We start from the raw sequence: 25,042 nt of genomic DNA on the forward strand, positions 1-25,042 counted from the left end.
GAAGAGAGACTTGGAATACACATACCAGGAGGCAAAGGATAGGGGCTTATAACCAAGAATAACAACCAACAAAACTAAATATAATGCTACAGGGGAGAAATCTTTAATGGATCTTTAATGAAATAAAGGACTTCTAAGCATCATCTAAGCATGATGAAAAGATCAGAGTTGTTGAGAAGCTCTGAAGTTCAAACTTAGGAGTGAAGAGAAACATAAAAAGGCAAACACCTTTTTCCACCTTGCAGTACTCCTCTCCATTTCTCCATCATGCCCCAGGAACCTTTTCTTCCTGCAAGATCACATCAGTCCTAGATCTTATACCTCATCAGTACCTTCTATTTGAAGGGTAGAGGGCTCCTCCTAGAACATCTATTTAAGGAGGAGGGCTCATGCCAACTGTCTGTTAATTTTCTACTAGGCTATACTTCAGGATATACTATGTCCCAACACACTTGTTCCAGTCTGTATTGGCTTCAGATTTTATTGCTTTACTCTCTATCAATCTCTGTATACTTATCCAAGTTACAATGTTTTTTTTTAGTTTTTTTTTTTTTTTTGGCAAGGCAATGGAGTTAAGTGACTTGCCCAAGGCCACACAGCTAGGTAATTATTAAGTGTCTGAGGCTGGGTTTGAACTCAGGTCCTCCTGACTCCAGGGCTGGTGCTCTATCCACAGCACCACCTAGCTGCCCCTCAAGTTACAATCTTGCTTTCTTTGCTTTTCCTAAATACTACCTTGAAAGAATGTAACACGTGTTTCTTCTGGTCCCACCATCACACCATATTTCCCTTCTGGTCTCTGTAAACATGTTGTCATGAGACTGTAAATCTTGAAGTCTTTAGAATCTAAGTAACTCCAAAAGCTGCACCCTTGAGATGTTCTAGCAGTCTGCCTCTTTTTCCATGCCTCAGATGCCTGCCTGTGCTTTGATTACCCTTTTGACCCAGATATCCTTTGTACTGTTTTTTTTCTTCCAGGGAGACATGGTTCCTTTCTCAATAAAGTCCTGGGTTCTACTGTGATGCCACATTATATGCTTTGGTGTGTAGAAATCTGGTGGCATCTGTAGATGGTCCTGGCACTAGATAGGTTTTCTCATAGGGTTAGTTAATATAATCTTTCTCTAGGGACACCTTCCCTAATTAACAGTCATCTCTATGTAGAGTTCTCTCATTTTATTTGAGAATCTTGTAATCAATTTCTTGGAGCTTTCTTCTTATAATTGAATTTTATTTTATTTTCAGTTCCAAATTCTCTTCCTCCCACATCCATTGAAAAAGCAAGAAAAACAAAAGAAAAAAGAGAGAGAAAAAAAATATGCCTCAATCTGTACTCTAAGTCCATCAGTTCTTATAGCATGTTTCATTATGGGTCCTTTGAAACTGTGATTGATCATTGTGCTGATCAGAGTTTCTAAATTTTTCACAGTTGATTATCATTTAAATATTACTTATACCTAATGTAGATTGTTCTCACCTGCTTTTGCTTATTTCACTTTGCATCTGTTTATACAAGTCTTTACGGGTTTTTCTGAAACCATCCTGTTCATCATTTCTTATAGCACAATTCCCTCACATTCACACACCACAACTTGCTTGGCAAATCTCCCATTATTACTTCTGTTTTATATTTTTTTGCCACCACAGAAAAAGAGCTGCTATAAATATTTTTGTGGGTGTTAGGTGACACAGTGGATACAGTGCCAGTCAGTAATCAGAAAGACTTGAGAAGACCTGAGTTCAAATCTGGCCTTAGACACTTACTAGCTATATGACCTGGGCAGGTCAGTTCACCCTGTCTACCTTCATTTCCTCAATTGTAAAAATGAGAAGGAAATGGCAAGCTACTCCAAGATCTTTATCAAGAAAAACTCAAATGAGTTCATGAAGAGTAGGACATAACTGAAATGACGCAACAACAAAACAGCAAAAAAATTAGATCTTTTTGTACTTATGAACCCTTTTCTTCTTTCTTTGATCTCTTTGGGGCACAGACCTAAACATGGAATCACTGGGTCAAAGGGGATACAAAGTTGAATAGCTTTTTGGGTCTAGTACTTTCTAAAATTCTTACTAGTCATTTTTAGAAGAATCTACATCCTCAGAGTGTTTAGGACAATAGTGTAGCTTCCTCCTATAACTCCTATAACTTAGTAAGTACTTTAGGTATCTCCAAAGTTTCTATACCATTTTGAAAAATGCCTCAGTATCCCTGATTCTTTTAATTAGGAGTCCTTTGTATGGTTTTAGCTACCCTGTAGTGCTCTAGCAATGGAATATCCACATCACCCCTACCAGTCTCTGTCTGTAATCTTTCCCTGGCTTTTACTTTTTTTAAGGTTTTTTTTTGCAAGGCAATGGGGTTAAGTGGCTTGCCCAAGGCCACACAGCTTGGCTTTTACTTTTTAATGACTTTGTCTTTTAACTCCCGCAGAACTTTTTATTTTCAGCCTAGGGCCAACATATGATTCCCTTCTCTGTGACTTATGGTCATTTATTTTAGATAAGGAGTATAATCATAATTACTCCTTCACTTAGGAAAATTCTGAACATTTAGGCTGATTTGACTCTGTACCTTAATTTATATTTACATCTATTTCTAGTTAACATCTAGCCTCTATATGGTTGGGGCAAAGTTAAGCTAACCAAGACCATTTGGGTAAAGCAACAGCAGATTATATTTCGGTGCAGTGTTTTTGGATAGACAGGAGTCATCATGGGAAGTTGGGGGAAAAAGGCAGACCTTTGTCTTGAAACTTCCCTTAACTAGTGGAAGGGTACAACTGGTAGTGTCAACTTGCTTCTTCCACTTTGTGATGCCTTCCTTGAGATTTCTCTTTGCCATAGCTCAGCCCTACCTTAGTCTTACTTTTGCTAGTTGTCCCTGGACTTCCAGTTCTTTCTGACTCAGGTCTGATGACCCTGTTTCTCAGAATTTCTATTTAGATCTGAGATATAGCTCTTCTTTTTAATCCAAGATCCTCAGGGATCAAGTCTCTCAATCATTGATTCCAATAGAGAAATGTTCTTCCCTAAGGTTAATGAATTACCTTTCACTAGAGGGATAATCAATGGAGCCCTATTTTGAAACAGAACCAGATAAGGAATAGCGTTGCTGGTCTAAGCCATCACTCTAAGCAGACCAAAGTTAGAATGTTGTACTCAATTTTGGATATGTTTTAGGAAGTATATTACAGTGCAATCTGTCCATTACAATATAAGCTTAATATTTTGACTTGAAGCTCATCATTCAAGATAACCAGAAAATGAACTATGAGCCTTCTAGGGTTTAGGCCTGAGGCCCTAATTAGAAACTAATTCGGCTATGGCAAGGCCATAGGGTATTTGTTGTTGTTTTTTTGTTTGTTTATAACGTATGTGGACCTCACCATCCCTGGAACATGTGGTACACAACACCGCCTCCTTGCTCTCTCTGTTCCCATCACTTGCATTACCTTCACTTATCTTCTCTGCTTTTTTTTGAAGACATCACCCAATCTTTAAGACCTAGTTCAAGTCCCCCCCTCCTCTGTGAAGCCCTCTCAGGAAAGGCTGAAACAGTAACAGCTCACAGTGCTCCTGGCTTTATAGTTACAAAGTACTTTGCGCATGTTATCTCATTTGACCCCCTTTTTTATAGATGTTGATGTTGTAGTGTGTCCAGCCTTTTTCAACAACTACAATGCATTTTATTAACCATACCTAGTATTTCTATGGTACTTTAGTTTTCAAAGTGCTTTGTTTGGGGGCCCTTGTCTCCACAGTACCTGACACGCTAGGCACACAGTGAATGATGCTAACAATTTACCTGTCTCAAAGGAATAACTTGGCTTCCTTTTGGTTGGTTTCTCACACAGGGTTGTGGGGAGCTCTCTCTGTACGTACCACATGCAAAAAGAAGAAGAAAAAAGGCTCTTAAAATTTGAACATCTGCTCAAACTTGTTCTTTTCTTTACAATAAAAAGAAATAAATTGAAAGGCTTCAAGATCTTATTCTAAAAGTGAACAATATTTCCCTTGTCATAAGAAATATACAAGCAGAATTTCTTAGAAGGAAACAAAAATTCTTCAGAGAATTCCTTGTGCCCTCAGGGTAACTAAGTGAAGTCCAGATAAGTCAGTCAGCTCAGAGAAACTGAAAGAAACCTCAAGAGTTTTCCATCCGAGGCAATCAATCCTTGGAGGCAAATTTGGGGAGGATTTGAAGATGCAAAGCAGATGCTTGAAGCCATATTTGGCTTTTTGGCCAATGATCTTTGTTGCATCAACCGCTTAGAGAGTAGGGCTCTCTCTCTTGTTTATTATTGTTGTTCATTCATTTTAGTCATGTCTAACTCTTCATGACCCCATTATAGGGTTTTTTTGATATTTTCTTTGCCAATGGATTAAGAGGCTAAATGACTTGCCTAGGGTCACACAGCTAGTAATTATCTGAGGTCAGATTTGAATTTAGGTCTTCCTGATTCTAGGCCTAGTGCCCTATCTACTGAGCAATCCAGCTACCAGTTACAGAGATTAAATACCTTACCCAGGGTCACACAGCTAGTAAATGTCTGAGGTCGGATTTGAACTCAGATCTTCCTAACTCCATGCAGATCCTTCCTCTCAATCAACAGGGCGATCCAAGGAAATTCACTTCATTGCATTCTCCATAAAATGAGAAGTTAAGTGATTTGTCCAAGGTCATAAAATGAGTTAGTGACTGATCTAGGACTAGACGTCATTTAGCAAGTGATAAGGCTAGTGGTAACTTTTCCCCTTAATGGTACAGAATTTCTTTCAAATAATGTGGACCACATAGTTTAGACAATTAGTGCTCCATAGCACCTCTGAATCCTAAGTTGTTTTTCAGCCATATAAAGATCTGTAAATGCCACATGAAGGGAATGATTTCTATAACCTCTTGGGAATTACTTGCCATTGGTCATAAGGGGATGAGACGATATATTATGGAGAACCTAGCCAGTTATCTACCATTATAAAAAGAATTCAAAAGCAGTTTCTCGGTTTGGTGAGTATTAAGTAGCCCTCCTTTGTTTGAGTTAGGCAAGGTATCAGGGAGAATGTGGGCACCTGGAATTTCCATTTCTCTGACCTCATTTAATATTTCATTGCCTTGAATGGAGCCTCTTCAAATAAAATCTGTGATTTTGTTGGTGGGAGTACCCCTTCTACCAACACAGATTACAGCCCTTATATACCCAGATAACTTTCATGAGCTGCAGTGATGGAAAGAAATAATATTCCATTTTGAAGCAAGTTCCTCTGATAAAGACCTCATTTCTCAAACATTGAGAATTGAGTCAGAGTCATAAAACAAGAGCCATTCCCCAGTTGATAAAATGATCAAGAGATATGAAGAATTTTTGGATGAGGTTAAGTGTCATTTATGGTCATATTAAAAAGTTGCTATTTATGGTCATATTAAAAAAGTTCTAACTCAGTATACATTAAAGAAATGAAAATTAGAAAAATTCTGAGATACTACCTTATACCTATTAGGTTGCCTAATAGGATAGAAAAGGGAAATGACAAATGTTGGAGGAGATGTAGGGAAAATGGTACATTCATGATTGTCAATGTGAACTGATTCAACTATTCTGTAGAGCAATTTGGAGCTAGGCCCAGAAGGCTATAAAACAATGCATACCCTTGATCTAGCAGTGCCACTACAAGGTCTGTATTCCAAAAGTGATGAAAAACCAAAAGGAAAAGGACCTATATATACAAGGATATTTATAGCAGCTCTTTTCTGGTGATGATGTTTTTTGTCTTTTGTTCTCGACCTTGACATTAGGGAGGTGATGACATGACAAGCACATGAATTAAATTTGAGTGAGGGAGGGCTGAGCTAAGTCCCCAGCCTCACTTTCTTCTCATCTGGATCCAGTGACCAGATATGAATCAGGATGACTGGAGATGGCCCAGGATGTGAGAAAATCAGGGGTAAGTGGTTTGCCCAAGGTCACACAGCTAGTAAGGGTCAAGTGTTGGAGACCAGATTTGAACTCCAAGGTCAGTGCTCTATCCACTGTGCCTTAGCTGCCCTGCTCTTTTCAGGTGGAAAGGAATTAGAAATTAAGGGCATGCACAACAGTTGGGGAGTAGCTGAACATTTTGGGATATGTCATTATTATGGTATACTATTCTGCTATAAGAAATGATAAGTAGGATGCTCACAGTGAAACCTGGAAAGACTTACATGAGCTGATACAAAGTGAAATATACTGTGTACAAAGGAACAGCAATATTGTAGATGATCAGCTGTGAATGACTAAGCCTTTCTCAGCAATTCTGTGACCCAAGATACCTCTGAAGGACTTATGATAAGGAATGCTATCCATTCCCAGAGAAAGAGCTGATAGTATCTGAATATAAATGGAAACATACTTTTTTAAACTTTATTTTTCTTGAGATTTCTCTTTTTGGGATAAGGGATGTATGTTTTCTTTTATAACATGACTATTATGGAATATTTTGTATGAATACACAGTTATAGCTTATATCAAATAACTTACTTTCTCAATGGGGGATGGGGGTAGGTTGGGAGGAAAGAAGATAATTTGGAACTCAGTTAAAAACAAATGGTAAAATGTTTTTTTTATATGTAACTGGGGAAAAATAAAATAAAGTATGGTTATTACCCCCTCCCTCCCCTCCCCCAAAAGAAAGAATGCTCCAGTTGTAACACTTCAGGCAATGAGCACCTCTCCCTCTCCCTTAGACTGGTCTTTGGAATATAGATAATCCAATTTGTTGCTGAGCTCATCCTTGAAGCCTTTTTTACCTAGCATAGCTTGGATTCTGCTGACACAGCCTTTGAGCACCTAGCATCTCTACTGTGCCACCATAAAGATTTGGGAGACCTCCAGTGGACCACTGATACCTAAGGCTCATCTAATAAATTTTTTCAAAAACCTCCTTCCAGCATTTTTTGCAAGCTTTCAAACTTTCCATCAATTTCTTAAACACATCCAGTGCCCTTAGTGACAACATCTTTGATGGCAATGAATTGACTTTCAACATTAATATTCTTAGATTACTTATAATTTTTAAAAAGTCTTCTATGACCTCACTGCATTCAGGGAACTGGAATATGAATTTAGGCTAAGCTATTTGACTCAATAATGAATAAAGGATATATATATATATATATATATATATATATATATACATATATATACATATTAATACCATGTCATTTTTTATATATAAATATAATAACTCCTTACCTTGGATGGTCTTTTTAGTTGTTGGTCAATTGAAATATCAAATATGTTTTCATTTGAAGGAGAAGCTTCTGCTAAGGATGATGAAGATATGTTGATATCATTTGTGAATGAATTTTCATCTGGAAGAAATAAAAGTTATTGAGATGAGAGACTTAACATTCTTGAGAGGACAAATATCTTTAAATAGGAATTTTTATTAGAATTGGAATAGTTGCTTTATTGCTCAGGTGCAACCTTATGAGGAAGCAGCCACTGAAAGCTCTTTTCAGATATATGCCCGATGGTTTATCACAGGGCCTGACATCCCTAAATTTAACTGAGTTAAACTATTTATTGTTTCTAAGAGTCTCCTTTTAAAGTGCAAGCACTCCACATTAACAGAAATATTGTGTGATTATCAACTATTGAAAGACTTAGCTCTCTTCGGGAATACAGTGGTCAGACAATTCTAAAGGACCTGTGATGGAAAATACCACCCCAACCCAGAGAAAGAACTATGGAGTCCAAATGCAGACAAAAGCATATTATTTTCCATTTTAAAAATTTGCTTTATACTTTATGGGTTTTTTTGTTCTCTCATAGTTTTCCCCCATTTGTTCTGGTTCTTCTTTTTACAACATGATTAATATGTAAATATGTTTAATATAGTTATATATGTATCACCTATATCAGTTTACTCACTGTCAGGGAAAGGAGGAGGGAAGGAAGGGAGGGAGAAAAATGTGGATTTAAAAAATCTTCCCCAACATGAATGTTGAAAACTATCTTTGCATGTAGATGGAATAATAAATAAATTTATAGAAAAAAGAAAATACAAGCACTCAAGAGATGAGAAATGTTACAATGTTATAAGTCATTCAAAAGATGAGATATCTAAAAAATATTGAGAGGAATGAAAAAACTATCTGGGTATACATTATTAATATCAATAATCTGGGAATATATTAAAATAATATCCCTCTTGAGAAGGAATACTAAAAAAACTTTCTAAATATGGAAAAATAACAAAGAAAACCATGAAATCAGCAGCAAGCATTTCTAGACCACTTTAAGGTTAGCATTTCATTGAGGAACATGCTTAGGATCAAATAGCTAGTAAGTGTATGAGGTAGCATTAGAATCCAGATCTCCTTGTCTCCCAAGTCCAAAATTCTATCCATCGAGTTACCTAGTGGTCCTGGCCAGGATAAATGCAGCAGAGAAAAATAGAAGATGATTCAACCAAAGAAGAAGAAACAACTCAGAAAACAAGTGAACTGGGAAAATTGGATTTTGGCTTAATGTAAGAAAATGTTAGATATGAGGACTGATTTCCCCAAATCACCAAATGTTAGAGTTGGAAAGGACAAGAGCAACCCTTAGTCCAACATATACTCCCAACGGAATGGCACACCTCTAGAGCAGGAAGAGAAGGACCACTGAACATTTGGAACTCCGAGAATAGCTTTGAGGTGCTTCCTATAGAAGATGAAGGAAATGTATCCTCTGAGCAGAAAGTAGCTGCTTGTCCTCTAAGAAAGACGGAAGTAATCCACAGAGCCTATAACAGGGGAGAAACCCTCTGGGATGGAGGAGAACTGCCTGCACAGGACTACTAAAATGGGGTTTTTTGTATGTGGTAAGAACGGTAGAGAGGTCTGTTGTTTTCTTGAAGAATGTATCTAGGGCATGTCAGAGAACTGCCTAAGATTGGTCAGAATGCATTGTCATATCCTATGCTCCTAACTCTGGAGCTGGAAGGGACCTCAAAGGTTCTCTAACCAGTGGTGTCAAACTCAAATAGAAATATGTGACCACAAATTAACATGATCTAGGTTATATTGGGTTTATTTATTTTGTTAAACATCACACAATTATATTTTAATCTGCTTTTGGTTGCTCTCAGGAGTTTGATTGGCCAGGAGTTTAACATCCCAGCTCTAGTTCAACCCTCTCATTTTATAGATAAGGAAATAGGCCCAGAGATGAGAAATGATTTGGGCAAGATCACATAGGTTGGGCAGCTAGGTGGCACAATGGATAGAGCACTGGTCTGGAGTCAGGAGGACCTGAGTTCAAATGTGACCTCAGACACTAAATAATTGCTTAGATGTGTGATCTTGGGCAAGTCACTTAACCCCATTTCCTTAAATAATTGTTTTTAAAAAGATCACATAGGTTGATTAATACCGATTTCTGGTGATTCTCATGGATACAAAAGAACCTAAAAACAATGCTAAAGATTAGGCAAGTAGTAGTAAGTGTCTGAGGTCACGTTTGAACTCAGCTCTTCCTGATTTCAGGTCTAGTGCTCTGGCTACTGCACAAACTGCCTCTTTAGTCAGGAAGAACTGAGTTCAAATTCCACTCAAGACAGTTATTAGATGATTGACCATGGGCAAAACTTTGACTGTTAGGTAACTCTCTAAGATTTATCTACTTGTTAAAAGATGGAATGCAATAAACATTTGTGTTTCAACAAGAAAAATCACAGCCTTGTTCATTGAGGTATATAAATTTGAAAGTCATCTGCGAAGAGATGATAATTAAATCACAGAAACATATATCATTCCTAAGCAAAAAGGGACCTAGGTCAGAGTCTTTGGGGCTACATATATTTGGGAGTGGGTATGAGGTGATCCTGCAAAAAAAAAAAAAAACTAGAGAAAGAAGTATGAAGAGAACAAGGAAGAAGCAATGGAAAGCTTCAGAAAGGCCAAGGAAGATGACGACTGAGTGTGGGAAAGAATCAAATGTTTTGCTTTCACAGGGGTGAGAAAGGGTATTGCCAGAATCTCAGATGTCTGTGAGGATACTACATTACAAAAGCCAGTCTTTGTGGCAACTTGAGAGATGCCAACCTGTTTACAGGAAGGAGAGAGTTAAGACAAAAGGAAAAAGTTCAGTAACTTTGTATAGGTTGAAAGAGACTCTGTACTGTTGTCCCTTGTCCCTAGAGAAGCAGGTAGTTGTTCTTGCTCATTAGTATAATGGGCAAGGCGGGGAAAACGAAAGGGGGGGTGAATGTATCCATTAGATTTGTGACCCCCAGCCTATGATTGGCTTGAAGGGGCAGGAACAAAGCCTTTGAAAGTGTGTATAGCATCTAACATTTTGGGGTTTGGGAGCCCCTCTTTCCTTGAGAGAAGTGAGCATTTTAGGGTATCTTAATAAAAACCATTTTAATCACTCTGGACTAAGTATTCACAAGCCATTTGTAACACTGAGAAATGGTGATTGGGGCCATCTTAGTGATTGTTTTCCATAGTTACTGGCCAGAAGTCAGACTACAGAGAGCCAAGGGGGAAGTGGGTGGAGAGGGAATACAGTCAGTGAGTAGAGACCACTTGAGTAGTTTCCAGTGAAAGGAAAGATAGAAGAAGAGGAAGGTAAGAGAGAGAAAGCTGGTCAAGAAAATATTTAGGAATGAGGATAGGGGACATCTGGCCATGTTTATAGACAGCAATGAAGAAAGTAGATAAGGGGAGATTAAAAATGAGAGAAAGGGAGGGTTGGACTGATAAATGGGGCAAACTCCTAAAGGGGCATAAGGAAGAGGGCATCAGAGGTATAAATTCAAGGGTTAGCCTTGGGTAGGTAAAGCTAGGGAGACAGTCTAAGATAGGGAGGAAGGGAATTCAAGGGAGCTTCTGATGAGTGGCCTTAGTCTTAGAGGATAAGTTATTTATTGGGTGAGAAGAATGTAATGAGGGGCCATTGTTGGCTTGAGGGGGGAGTTCTGGAATAATTTCTGGGTATAATGTGATATAGTCATATACATGTGGATAAAACTATCTTGCAGAGGCAAAGATCCAGGTAAGGTTTTCTAGCATTTAGGGGAGCAAAGTTGTACCAGCAGCTGCTGCCACCACCTGGTTGTCCACAGAGTTTAACTGCTTCAAGTACTAGCAGTGGTAGAGAATGCACAGAGAAGCAAGTGGTTCAAGGTATGGGAAAACCAAAGAGCAAGGAGATAAATGCTTCAAAAGTAAAGATGAGGGCGGCTAGGTGGCGCAGTGGATAAAGCACCGGCTCTGGAGTCAGGAGGACATGAGTTCAAATTTGGTCTCAGACACTTCATAATGACCTAGCTGTGTGGCCTTGGGCAAGCCACTTAACCCCATCTGCCTTGCAAAAACCTAAAAAAAAGTAAAGATGAGAGCCTTATTAAACTATAGGCACAAGACCTTAACAAGAAGAAAGTGAGGCTAGAGTAATGGTAATGGATTGAAAAAACAGGGAGGGATTGAAGGATCAGAGGAGATTACAGATAGGAGGTTAAGGAGACAATGGAAGGATGGAAGATTGGGATCAGAGAGAACTTCAGCATTCAAGATTTGGGGGCAGAGGGGCAGCTAGATGGTGCAGTGGATTAGAGCACTGGCCCTGCAGTCAAGAGGACCTCAGTTCAAATCTGACCTCAGACACTTAATAATTGCCTAGTTGTGTGAGTCACTTAACCCCATTGCCTTAAATAAATAAAAAAAAAAAGATTTTGGGACAATGAACCCTGAGAGTCAAAAGATAGGTTGTGGGACTTGTAAGGAGATTTGTGCCCTAGAAGACCACGATGTTTCAGGGTCTGGTAGCTTGCAGAGTGAAGTCATCAAGGATGGTGACAAGATGATGGTGAGCCAGACTGAAGGAGGGGGAGTGGCCAAAGTTCAGGAGATGACAGCAACAAGGAGCAGGAGGAGATTGTGAGGGATGGGAGTAGAGAGAGCTGACCTCTGGGCCAGAGTGTAGAGGAAGAAGTCACAGCCATCACAGGAGAAAGTGGTGAGGAAAGGAGTGCGTTACAATTTATTTGTTTTCCAACTATATGTAAAGATAGCTTTCAACAATCGTTTTTTGTAAGGTTTTTAGTTCCACATTTTTCTCCCTCTCTCTCTTCCCTTCGAGCCCTTGCCTTTGACAGAGAGCAATCTAATATAGATTATACATGTAAAATTATGTTAACCATATTTTCACATTAATGATGTTGTGAAATATTAATCAGAACAAAAAAGAAAAAACCATGAGAGGTGAAAAACCCCATAAAACATAAAACAAAGTTTAAAAATTGAAAATACTAAGGAATGGAGTATCTTTTGAAGAAAGTCTGGTTTCAGTGAGTCATAGGAGATAGAAAAAGTGCGTATAAGAAAGAGAAAATAGACATATATTATAGCATTGTTAGCATTAATAAATTGATTAAATTACTAATAATTGAACCCTCAGGTGTGATTAGCATGGCAGAGTAAAAAGAGCTTAGTGTCAGGTGACCTGGGTTTGAGTCTTGATTCTGTGAGGTATCGGCTCTGTAACCTTATCTGTTTTCTTGTCTGTAAAATGGGGATAAAAATATTGAACTTTCTAAGACCAAGTTTCAGAGAAGTTGTTGATTTGTACTGGTAGAAGGAATTTCCTCATACATAGGAACAATGTAAACATGAAAGAAATCATAGGTAAGGGATATAATGAAACAGATGGTGATAGAGTTAGAAATAGATATGTTGCTATCTCTGTATAGTTTATTACCTAGGGCTAGTCACAAATTTAATTATACATACACACATGCATGGATGATACATGTAACTGTATTTGTGAATATATGCTCACATATATAATATAGTGTGTGTATGTTCATATGTGTGTGTGTGTGGAAAGGGAGGGCACAGGAGGGAATGGCTGAGTGGGTAGGGATCCAGACAGGTAATCTAGAACCACAGATCACCAGGGTGGCAGCAACAGCTATAAGTACAGATGGTATCAAGTAAAACCAAGCTTGTGGACTGAAGTGGTCCCAAGGGAGGGCCTCCTTAGGTGACAGTGGGAGGGGAGAGACAAGGTTTACTGTAGGATTAAAGGGGCACAAGGCCTCTGCAAATCTTCATTTTAGCACTGAAGTTCCTTATTTGTTCTCCTTTCAACTCATACTGGGAAACTAGGTGGTGCTGCAGCAGAATAGGGTTCCAGGCCTGGAGAGCTGAGTTCAAATGTGATCTCAGATACTTACTAGCTGTGTGACCCTGGACAATTCACTTACCCTTGTTTGACTCAGCTCTCTCACGTGCAAAGTAAGCTGGAGAAGAAAATAACAAAGCACTTCAGTATTTTTGCCAATAAAATCCCAAATGGGGTCACAAAGAGTCAGACACAACCATGATGACTAACTAACAACTAATGTACGTCCAAGGCTTGGTAATTGTGTCAGTGTGGATCCCTGTATACTCTCTCCACTAGTGTAGATCATGACCCCTCCCTGCCTTAGTGGAACATCTTTATGAATTTTCAGTGAACACTTAACCACTGATGGACAGCCTTGTAGTAATGAACCCTCCTGAGGTTCTGAAGGTAACAAGTTAGTTGCTATTCAACTCCCTCATTAGAGACTTACATAAACTGATGCTGAGTGAAGTGAGCAGAACCAGTAGAGCACTGTGCATAGTAATAAGATGAAAAATGCTATCCAGTTCTAGAGAAAGGACTTAGAGAATATGAATGCAGATCAAAACGGACTTTTTTTACTTTCTTTTTCTGTTTTTTTGTCTGTGTTTTCCTTCACAACATGACCAATATGGAAATATGTTTTATATGACTGTACAGGTATAACCCTAAGTGCTTACTGGGTAGGGTAGGGAAGGGAGAGAATTTGGTACTCAAAATTTTTAAAAATGAATGCTAAAAATTATTAATGCATGTAATTGAGAAAAAATAAAATATTAAAAAACCCCAAAGTCCTCCCAGATTGTTCAGACCTGGGAGAACCTGGGCTTTGCAGGTTGTAGCTGTTGAGAGCCTTGTGGTCTCCTTCACATTATGATGAAGCAACAGAGGAAGGCTTTGATGGTTGTGCCACAAACACATGGAAACTTGAAGGTTTCCAGTACCTACTTTTACAAGATGAGGGGACTGAGGGTAGTAGCAAGACCACTGGTTTGAGAGTCAGAAGACCTGAATTTGGGTCCTGCTTCTGCTCTGTACTTGTATGACCTTGGACAAGTCATTCAACAGACCTTTTTGAGACTCAGCTTTCTTGTTCATAAAATGAAGGTACTAAGCTAAATAGTCTCCCAGGCCCTTTCTCACTAAGGCTTTACAAATCTATGATGTTTAAGTCCATGGATATTAACTCACTTTGGCTGTAGCAACTGCAGATTGCTGCCTCCTGGAAGACTGGGTAGGAGCTTGTAGTGGCCCTGGATCTTAAGACCGTAGACACATTCTCCTGCACTGAATTTTCAAAATCTGTGGGAGAAATCCTTGATTGCTTAGAGCAGGGATTTAGGGCCTACTCCAGGAAATCTTTCAACATCTACTAAGTTTGCTTTGGATTAGCACCCTTCCAGTTTTGTGGCCCTCCCTCCCCTCCAAGTTCCTTCCCTTAATTCCTATCAAAACTGGCTGTCATGAAAGGTCTATGGCATTCATTTATATTTGATTATAAATGGCTGACAATAGCTCAAAATGTCACCTCCCTCCCCCTTAATTTAATATGGATCAAAGACAAAGGTACTTTAACAGTATGAGTCAACAGGGCCCAAAGTTTTGATTGGGGCAGCGGGCCTTAACAGCTTACCCCAACTCATGATTTATCATGATGCCTACTGTGCTTAAGCATAATGCCTATTCTGGCAAGGAATACTTTGTAAATTCCATAAGTGTACGTGCTGACATTGAGTCATTGAGACTACTACGACATGGCTACAGAGAGCAGAAAGAACAATGAACTCAAGAATCAAAGTCTTGGGTGCAAGTCCTAGTACCATCACCCATTAGGCAATTTCTTCTTTTATTATATAAGATAAGGCACAATAATCCTTGCCCTGCTCTCCTCATAGCTACTACAAAGTGCTAACCAAATGGGAATTATTATTGTAGTTATTTCAATAATAGGACAGTGTGTAAGCTCAAATTTTGGGGCTATCTTACCTCTATTTTCTAGTCCACTCATCTTTTTATTCAAATCTCCATCATACTGTATGAAAGAGCAAAACAAAGTCTATTAGTAATTCAAATACTGTTCAGGATTTTTGTCTTCCGTAGGCCAAGCATCTAAATATAGTTCTGCTAAGTACTATTCATTTGGTTTAAGGGCTGCCCCTGCTGGGGTCTCAAGCTCTTCTTAGTCTTTTTTGGCTACACTTCCAGGGCTGAGACCTCTGCTGGCTCCATTGTCTATGACATCCCAACAACTCACAGGGCTACTGGGAAAAAGAATGATCTGTAAAACCATTAAACATTCCTAATTCTGCCACTTTTTAGCTAGGTACTTCAGCTTTAGCTAAGTATCTCAGTTTCCTTATCTATAAAATGGGGACAAAATATTATACTTGCTAAGTTTCTAAATTTCTGAACAGTTACTGATTTGTACTAATAGAAGGAGGTTCCTTCCACATGAGAGCTCCCTACTCACTTATGAAGTCATAAGGTGAAGGATATAGCATAATAGACATATAACTACAATTATAGGGCTATATCGTATTTCTATTTAACTCCTTTTCTACCTTACAACATTTATTTAATGCAACAAGCATTTATTAAGCACCAATTGCTAAGTATTACATTGTGGATACAAGGACAGAAAAAAAAAAGAACAGTACCTATTCTTAAGGGGAAGTGGAGAGGGCAGGGGAGAGAGAATATGACACAGACACAGATAAGTGCACACACAAAAATGATGATAATCTGAAGACAGAGTATTAGCAACTAGGGAGGTCCTCAAGAAGTTCAGAAGTTAGGGTTAATGTCAAGGAAAGGGAAGCTTACTGGAGTTGAGTTAGAGAGGCAGATTACAGGGGCCTTGAATATCAGAATTAGGAGCTGTTATTTTATTTTGGAAAGTGGTAAGGAGCCCCTGAAGGTCTTTGAATAGCAAAATGACATGATCAGTAACCAAAATTTACGAAACTTGGGAACTTCATTACCCTGAAAGTAGCACCATCGTCGTCATTCATTTCACTCTGCGAATACATGGATGTGACTGACTTTTTGATACTCCTTGTACGAGAAAGTCGAACAGAAGGTGTTGTATACCCTGAAGATACCAAAGAGAAATCCCATAACATTTCAACAAATTATAATGATCAAGAAAGCCAAGGAGACGGTAAAGCCTATACTATTATTTTTCTAGTTGTCCGAAAGACCTTTATAAGTGTCCATCAAATTAACCAGAGGAGCAGAGGGTTCAAGGGGTACCAACCGAAGAAATTCCCCCAGGTATGAGATCATGAACTCAGAGCATTTTTCTGTGACTATCTTCTTTTCAGGTCTATTCTTGCAATATCATTCTGTTGTTAAAAGACATGATGTTGGAATGTTTGAAATAAGCCATACATAACAGATGAGATAGGGAGAGGGATGGATTTGGAATTTTACTGGTCTAGGGAACTCCCTCTACCAATGCAAGTGGGAACCTTCCTTGCATCTTCAATTTTCCAGAGTTTCCTGGAGAACCCGATCCATATGTGACAGGCAGGACTTTCTTGACTCTATTTACCATACCATACTACTTCTCACCTTGACCCCTACTAACATGTGAAAACAGAGAAGTAACCATTCCATTATAATCCGGATGATTTGGAGCTTGGTCTTAGAAGCTGGTCCAACTTTAGTCCGAGAGAGATTTGGTAAAATAGGCTACTACCAAAGGCAAAATACACACGTGTGTCAATTTCTGTTATTTAGACTAAGGAAAAAAAAAAAGAATGAGGAGGAGGATTAGTTGAAGCAAGTCCCTTCCTTAATTCTGCCCATGTATGGTATAGTATCCTAATGTGTCCATTGAGAGCACAGTTCAGTAATGTGACTTTCCTGAGCTCAAGATGCTAGGAACGCTAGTAGACCTATAAAGCTTTAATATGTACAGTCTACTTTATGTATTTTATCTTACTGGATTGTCACAGAAACCCTGTGAAAAAAGGATCATTCAGTGCTAGAGACGGTTTTGGAGATCTGGAGTCTAAACCCCTCATGTGACAGAGGAGGAAACAAAGTCAGAAGAGGTGTGGGATTTGTACAAGACCACAGAGATTAACAAGTGGCAGAGGCAACGCTGAACCCCGGACCTCTGGTTCTTGATTTACTCTTTCTCACAGGCCGCCTTTTCCATTTTGTAGATTAAGTGACTGAGTGAGGTAACTCAGGAAGTAGTATCTCATTTTTACAGAAGAAAAACTTGGGGGCCCAGTGAAGGAGAACAACTTGCCTGAGATGACCAAGCTGATTAGTGTTGGAGCTGAGATTAGGTTCCAGGTCTCTGACTCTTTGCTTAATGCTCTGTTCTATACTGGTCTGTCTAAATCAGACTCGGAAGTTGGCTGCAATGTTTTGATGATGAGAGAGGAAAAGTCAAGAAAAGAAAGGAGGTGGTGATAAGGTACTTTTTGTATGGGATCTTTTCGCCCAGCTCCAATCTGAGAACAGAGAATGGTGATATAGGAAAGGATGATAGCTGAGGAGAGAGCAGAGAAATGGTGGATTTCTTTCAGATTCATTTACAATAATAAAATCTTTAGACCTAAAAGGGGACCTTAGAGTTAATTTGGTCTACTTGCCTTATTCAATCCCCAAATTTTAATAGATGGAAAAACTGGTTGAGTGACTTAAGTGGCATGTCCAAAGTCACATGGCTAGTAAATGATGAAGCCATGTCTTCTGACTAAATCCAGAGAGCTTTCCACTATACATAACACAGAATCATTTATAGGGAACCTAACCCTGGGTGGAGTAAGAAGGTAATTGTGGCAGTACTGGAAGCAAAAGGACATTTCTGGATATAAAGTGCTAGTCAAAATAAAATCCTGTCCTGATTATGGAGTTTGCCAACAGGAATTATTGCTTAGTGTGGTGTAGAATGCATGGGGTTGGGAGGGAACCTGAGCTCTGCTTCCTATCCCTGGTAGGAAGTATCCCTATACTGACTGGCTGTGTGACTTTGGGCAAATCACTGCCTTCTCCCTGGGCTCAGTGTCTGCCTCTGTAAAATGATGGAGATGGATGAGATGATCTCCAGTGTCCCTTCTAACTCTAACATCATTTGATTTGGGGATCTGAAGAGAGGAGAGGAAGGGAATAGTGTTAAGGTTAAGTATAGGCAAGAAAATCTGGCTGCCTGGAGCATAGAGAATAGTAGAAAATAAATCGGATGACCTGGGTCAGCTAGAATGGCAGAGAAGGTCAAATCAAAAGTAATAAGTCCTCTTAAAAGGCAATTGAGTATTTTGCGGGGGGGCAATGTAGTTAAGTGACTTGCTCAAGATCACACAGCTAGGTAATTATTAAGTGTCTGAGCTCATATTTGAACTCAGATACTCCTGACTCCAGGGCTGTTGCTCTATTCACTGTAGCACCTAGATGCCCCCCAACCCAAGTCATTGGGTTTTTAGTCATGCTGGACCTTGGTTTATATTTTGGCTTGGCTACTTCCCTGTATGACCTTGGAAAGATCCAAAGGTTTCAGTTTCCCCATCTGTAACATGCTAGGGGAGGGCTAGATGAAAGGCTTCTAAGGTCCTTTTCAGATCTAACATTCTATATTCTAATGAATCTGTATTCATATACTACTTGCAAAAAGGACCACTTGGGGAGACAGCTTTATTTTGGTTCTGTAAATGGGTTTTGTTCTGCAAATATGGTAGGTTTCATTTATGAATACTTCTCTTTAAATTTGTGAATCATTCAATAAAAACATCCACATGGCAATCCTCATAAAGTTAGTGAGAATATGTATTTTTTCAAAACATGGTTGAGATTTTTATTAACCTAGGAAAGTAATCTCTTTAAAATTTGATTGAAGATTTTCTTTTAAACATTTAGCAAGCTACATATTTTTTGCATAAATGCAAACAAAAACTTTTCCTCAGAGGAAAGGTAGGATAGTGGAAGCATAAAAAAGAGCCATCAATTGGGACCTGAGAGATCAGGCTTCGAATTTCAACTCAGGTACTTTATTAATTGTGTGACCTTGAACAAGTCATGCCTTGACTTGAGCCATGGTATCATCATTTGTGAAATGGACATGATATTTGCACTACTTTGTCTCTTAGGGCAGCTGGAAGAATTCAGTGAGGTAAGTGGTAGATGTGAAACCATTTTGTAAACTCTAAAGAACTGCATGCATTCTATACTGTACTACTATATATATATATATATATATATATACGATCTTATCATATCTATTATTGTTATATAGTATATATTTCTATGTGCGTGTCTGTGTGTGTGTGTGTGTGTGTGTGTGTGTGTGTGTGTGTACCAAATGTGTTAGGTAGGTCTCAGATTTCGAATATATAGCAGGAAGCAGAATCAGTAGGAATGTACCAGTGAGGGCATGGCCCTCATAGGCCATCCATCATTGCTCTATAGCAGCCACCAGAGAATAACAGGGGAAACAGGATTTATGTCCTCAGCTTTTGCTCAAACTACCTCACAGGCATTTTAGTATTTTTTTCAAGATATTTCAATTACTTTTAAATCCTTGAGTCATTTTTGGTTTAGGCAGTTTGATGTCTTCATTCTTTCTCTTTTTCTTCTTTGGTGAAATAGCTTATAGAAAGGTAATGAGAAAATTTTTTACAATGGTGAAGGACAAATAAACTATTCTGTAGTCTTTTTTTATACCCAAGTGAATGCTGGCTATAGATATATGCCTAAGCGGTGGGGAGAGGAGGGGAAGGAGGAGAGACAGAAAGGGAGGTGCATAGAGAAACAGATCCAGAGCCAGAGAGTGAATGAAAGAGAAGGAAAAGAATCAGAGGACAGATGAGAGCATGAGAGAGAGTGCAAATGAGAGAGAATGAGAGAGATAATGGGGGAGAGGGATTGAAATAAAGAGAACAATAGAGACAGATAATGAGAGACAGAATGAGATATGAAAGATAGAAAATGAGAGACAGGCAAAGAAAATGAGGTAGAAAGACTGAAAGAGAACAAAAGAGGGATAAGAGAATGGAAAAGAATAAGAGAGAGACAGAAGGTGAGAGAAAGAGTGAGAGAATAAAAGAGACAATGTGTGAGAAAGGTTGAGAGACAAAATGAAAAGAGAGAATGAGAGACAGAATTTGAGAGAATGAGACAGAGAGAAAATGAGATGGAGAATTGGAGGGACAAAGAAGAGATAGAGTAATTTAGAGAAGAAAGGAGCAAGAAAAGAATGAGAAGCAAGGCAAGGGAAAGTCAGAGAGAACCAGAAAATCAGACAGGAGGAGAACAGGAGAGAAAAGACAGGGAATGAGAGAAGAGAAAGAAAGAGAATAAGAGACAGAATGAAGGGAAGAGATGAAGAGAGAGAAAAGAGACACAATCAGAGCAACAGGTAATTAGAAAGGACTCAGAGAATGAAAGAAGAGAGACAGAGTACAGGAGTAAACAAGAAACAAACACAGAATGAGATAAAAGTAAGAGAGAACTAAAAGACATGGAGAGACTAAGAATATGAGAATGAAACAGGAAGCAAGAGACACAGAGAGAAGATGGAGGAAAAGAGGGAGGGAAAGAGGGAGCGAGGGAAGGAAGGGCAGAGAGGGAGGGGAAAGGGGATAGAGGGAGAGAGGAAAAAGGAAGGAAGGATGGAAGAGGGACAGAAAGAGGAGAGATGGAAAGAAAGAAGGGAGAAGGGAGAAACAGAGAGATCAAGTGAGGGACAGAACAATCAAAAGACAGTAAGCGTGAATGAGAGACCCATGAGTGAGAATGAGTCTCAGAGCCAGGAGGGATAAATGGATCAACAGCTTGCACTCAAGCTACCTTGTCTTCTCATCTCATCGCTTTCAAAGTATGTCTCTTCTTGTCCCCTGTATTCTCTATATTCTGATGGCGTTTTCTCGTCTTCTTTTCCAATGCTATTCCTGTGCATTTTCCACAAGTGATAGGCCATTTTTTTCTCAAGAAGTGCTTGTTTCTAAAATGTTTAAGAAAATACGTTTTTAGGGTCAAATGTCCATTTTCTGGTTGCAAATTGTGTTTTATTAAAATTGGTGCATTTTATTAAAAGAGGGTATTTGTTCAATAGGCTTTTGTTGCTGAATTCTCTAAACTGTACCTAAGCTAAGACCAAGAGTTAGCATGCTGGCTTTGTAGGAAAGTGTTTCCCCTTGTACTTTACCACGGACAAAAATGTATTTAATAGCTAGATATATATTAGCATATCACTCCATCCCTGGTGGCTGGACCAGCAGTGGAAAAATGGATTCAGTTCTGCATGAGCAAGGGCTGGGAAAGCAGTACTTACCGTTAGATCAGTGAATGACCCACAAATCGAGAGATTACCTCCTCCAACCAATTGACATATGAAAAATTGAGCTCTAAAGGGCTTAAGTGACTGGACCAATGCCACCTATGTCTTTGGAATCTTAAATCTGGGATTTGAACCCAGGTTCTTTTACTACAAATCCAGGGCTCTTTGCTGCTTTGTAGGGTTCATCATGTAAAGCATCCATTGAAAGTTACACCAAGATTAGGCCCCTACTATCTAAGCAAAGTTTAGAACCAGGTCACACTTGTTGGGTTCCACCAGAATGGAGTAGATGCTCTGGGCACTCTTAGTACAGAGACTACAAAGAGGCTGGTTTCTGGAGGTGGCAAGGGCAAGAGAAGCATGTCAAATTATCTTCCCCTTTTCCTTCTTCCTTTGCTCTGGAAATGATTTAAACTAGGAATTCTTTTTTCCCCAATTGATATTTTATTTTATTTTTCTAATTACATGTTATGAAAGTTTTTCAACATTCACCCACATGCATATGCTTATTTATAAGATGCAAAATTCCTCCCACCTTCCCTCCCAACCCCCCTCCCCTCAGCAGCGAACAGTCTGGTGAATATTGTACATATACACTTGTGTTTAACATGTTTACAGCTTAGTCATTTTCTATATGAGGAATTAGGATAAAGGGAAAAGAAACCCTGAGATAGGAAAGAAAAACATGAGAGGAGCTGCATCCATCAAGGTTGATCAACTCACAATGTTGTTAATGTGTACAATGTTCTCTTGGTTCTGTTCCTTTCACTTAGCATCAGTTTCTGTAATTAACTCCATGTTTCTCTAGAGTCTGAGCAATCATGGTTCCTTATAGAACAGTAGTAATCTGTGACATTCATGTACCATAACTTGTTCAGTCATTACTCAATTGATGAGCATCCCCTCAATTTCCAATTTTTTGCCACTACAAAACATGTGGGACATTTCCCATTTTTTTATGATTTCTTTGGAATATAGGCCTTTATTGGTATTGCTGGGTCAAAGGTTTTGATCAGTTTTATTTCTCTTTGGGCATAGTTCTATATTGTGCTCCAGAATGGATGGAGCACCAATAATGCATTAATGTACCAATTCTCCCACAATAAACCAGGGAAATTTAACTTTGTGAACTTTTGTTTTTCCAATGAATTTTGAAAACTGCATTTCAACAAAATCAGTCTTCTTGTACCTCTGTCTATTTTCCTTTATGTGTTTATAACCATGATTCTGGAAAGGGGCCCATAGATTTCACTGGACTGTCAAAGAATCTAGGATACCCAAAAGGTTAAAACTCCTCCATTAAAACCAAGATCAAATGCCTCTTTGTAGCCATCACCCTCATCTGTTTTTTCCTTTTCTTTGTATCCTCAGTACTTAGCTCAGTACTTGAAATAGTCTATGATATACTACTAATCAATGCTTGTTGAATAGCATCCATTGACTGGGCAGTCATATATTGCCTGCAGGCACAGTAGCATAATGCAGTCCTGGATTTGGACGCAGGAGCTCCACATTTGAATGTTGGCTCTGATGTTTAATAACTGTTCATGTGATCTGATCACTTCCCTTCACTAAGCCTCAGTTTTCTATCTGTAAAATGGGGATTGTAATGCTTTTACTACCAACCTCACAGAATTGGTAGCATCAAGTACTTTGAAAACTTTAGAATACTCTAAAAGTGGGAATTATTATTTAGATGAGAATTTATGTACAAATTTGGAAAGGGTATTTGAAATTTTAGCCCAATATCAGTACCAAAGGAAATTTTCTTGGAGGAAAAAATTGAGAACATTCCTCCCCAAAATCTCTGGGCCTGAGAAAAACAGCTGTGTTATTTTCTCTCTAGACTTTTCAGATTTTGGTAACTATACACAATTTACTTATGTAAGGGAAATTCAAAAGTAATCCTCTTACAATAAGGGTCAGGGTTGTAGAGACAGAGACAGAGAGAAAGGAGAGAGACAGAGAGATGGGAGAGAGATAGAACGAGACAGGGCTAAGTGCATCTCACCCATATGGATGTTAGTTTTTGGTGACTGCCTGCCTTTGGGGATAACAGGCCCTAGTCAAGCCCATATGGACAAAGAATGTGGTGGCCTGTGACAAATAGCATAAGCTTCCCTGTAGTGAGTTACAGTTATAGGCAATGTTCCCTCCGTACCTTCCTGTCACTTTCCTCTCGATTTTTCCTTCGTTGTTCCTCAACTCGAGCTTCTCTTTTAACTTCTTCTCCAATTCTGGTCAGAAGTAACATTTCCTTTGTTTTCCATTCCTGGAGAGTAGAGTTTATTTTGTTTTTAAGTTAATTTAATTTTTCCACTTACATGCAAAGGTAGTTTTCGACATTCATCTACTTGCAAGTTTATGAGTTCCATATTTTTCTATCACCCTCTATTCCCTCCTCTCTCCCCATGGCAGGGTAAAAGTTGTACATATACAATTGTGTTTAATATATTTCCATATTCGTCCTATTGTGAAAGAAGAAATTAGAACTGAGAGGGAAAAAAAGCTTGAGTAGGAAAAAAACATAAAAGAAGTTTTAAAAAGTGAACATAGTCTATTTTGCTCTGTATTCAGATCAAATTTCTTTTCTTCCACGTAGTCTTTTATTTTTCACCACAATTGTATTTTTGCAATATGGTTCCCCCCCCTTGCCTTCCCCACCCTCCTCTGGAGGAAGTAGGAGGTATTCACAGACTGGGCCTAAAGGATATATCAGCCTGCCACAGAAGAGCTCACCCAGTGAATGTGGAAGGGAGACTGTCTCCCACATTTCTGTCCACTAGGGATCTTACAATGTCTTGGCTGTGTGCATGGATGCATTTGGAGAGGTTAAAAGCCAAAGCAGCTCTTTCATCATTAGTAACTTGGGCTGTCAGCAGCAGTAGAGAGTCTATATCCAGGCTAAAGGCCAAACTGGAAAATCTAATAGGGGATTGGAGAGAATGCTTGTTCTCTTTCACGCCCAGAAAGGCATATGGTCAATATTCTTTCAGTGAGTTGAATCTACCACAATTGACACAATGCTTTATATCTATTAAGTACTTCTTGAATGCTTTTTTTGTTCATTCATTTCATATGTGTATTTTAGGAGAAGGGAGGAAAAGTACCATTTAAAAATGTGACATTGAGGGGTGGCTAGGTGGCACAGTGGATGGAGCACCAGCCCTGGAGTCAGGAGGACCTGAGTTCAAATCCGGCCTCAGACACTTAATAATGACCTAGCTGTGTGGCCTGGCCTTGGGCAAGCCACTTAACCCCATTGCTTTGCAAAAACTAAAAAAATATGTGACATTGATTTTCATTTCAGGGGTGGTGAGAAAGTGAGCAGAGCAGAGTAGAAATGACTTTGAACCTCAGAAAACCCCCATAGGTTGCATCTGTAAAGACTGTGCTCTGCCAGTGTTAATTTCTGCCTTTAGAGACATACATGGTGATAAAAGGGGGAGGTTGTAACAGTTGTGAAAGAACCACAAAGAGGAGAGCACTTGAAAATGCATTGAATCTGACATTAATGAAATGCCTTCAATGTGCAATGGACTGTGTTAGATGCTGGGGAAGCTACCTGGGCCAAGAGGCATGTGCTAGGTGACTAGAATCCAAAATCCAAGGT

The 25,042-nt window shown here is 38.9% G+C and overlaps 1 protein-coding gene across 13 annotated transcripts in view; it reads right to left on the reverse strand.

The window, feature by feature from the left end:
- Positions 1–25,042, reverse strand: part of FSIP2 (fibrous sheath interacting protein 2) — a 99,002-nt gene that overhangs the window by 54,054 nt on the left and 19,906 nt on the right. For 6 of the 13 annotated variants that reach the window (XM_074208126.1, XM_074208122.1, XM_074208124.1 and 3 more), the window contains exons 7-14: positions 23,591–23,701; positions 20,940–21,093; positions 16,121–16,230; positions 15,126–15,171; positions 14,331–14,441; positions 13,240–13,275; positions 7,233–7,351; positions 3,809–3,875 (exon numbers count right to left, since the gene is read on the reverse strand). In XM_074208126.1, the coding sequence (XP_074064227.1) occupies positions 3,809–3,875; positions 7,233–7,351; positions 13,240–13,275; positions 14,331–14,441; positions 15,126–15,171; positions 16,121–16,230; positions 20,940–21,093; positions 23,591–23,701 (754 nt within the window). Of the gene's footprint in view, positions 1–3,808; positions 3,876–7,232; positions 7,375–13,239; positions 13,276–14,330; positions 14,442–15,125; positions 15,172–16,120; positions 16,231–20,939; positions 21,094–23,590; positions 23,702–25,042 lie in introns of those variants that run through there. The other 7 variants (XR_012472743.1, XM_074208131.1, XM_074208133.1 and 4 more) reach the window with 2 other exon arrangements.

Source organism: Macrotis lagotis, chromosome X (assembly GCF_037893015.1).
Source record: "Macrotis lagotis isolate mMagLag1 chromosome X, bilby.v1.9.chrom.fasta, whole genome shotgun sequence".
NCBI classification, from domain to species: Eukaryota; Metazoa; Chordata; class Mammalia; order Peramelemorphia; family Peramelidae; genus Macrotis; species Macrotis lagotis.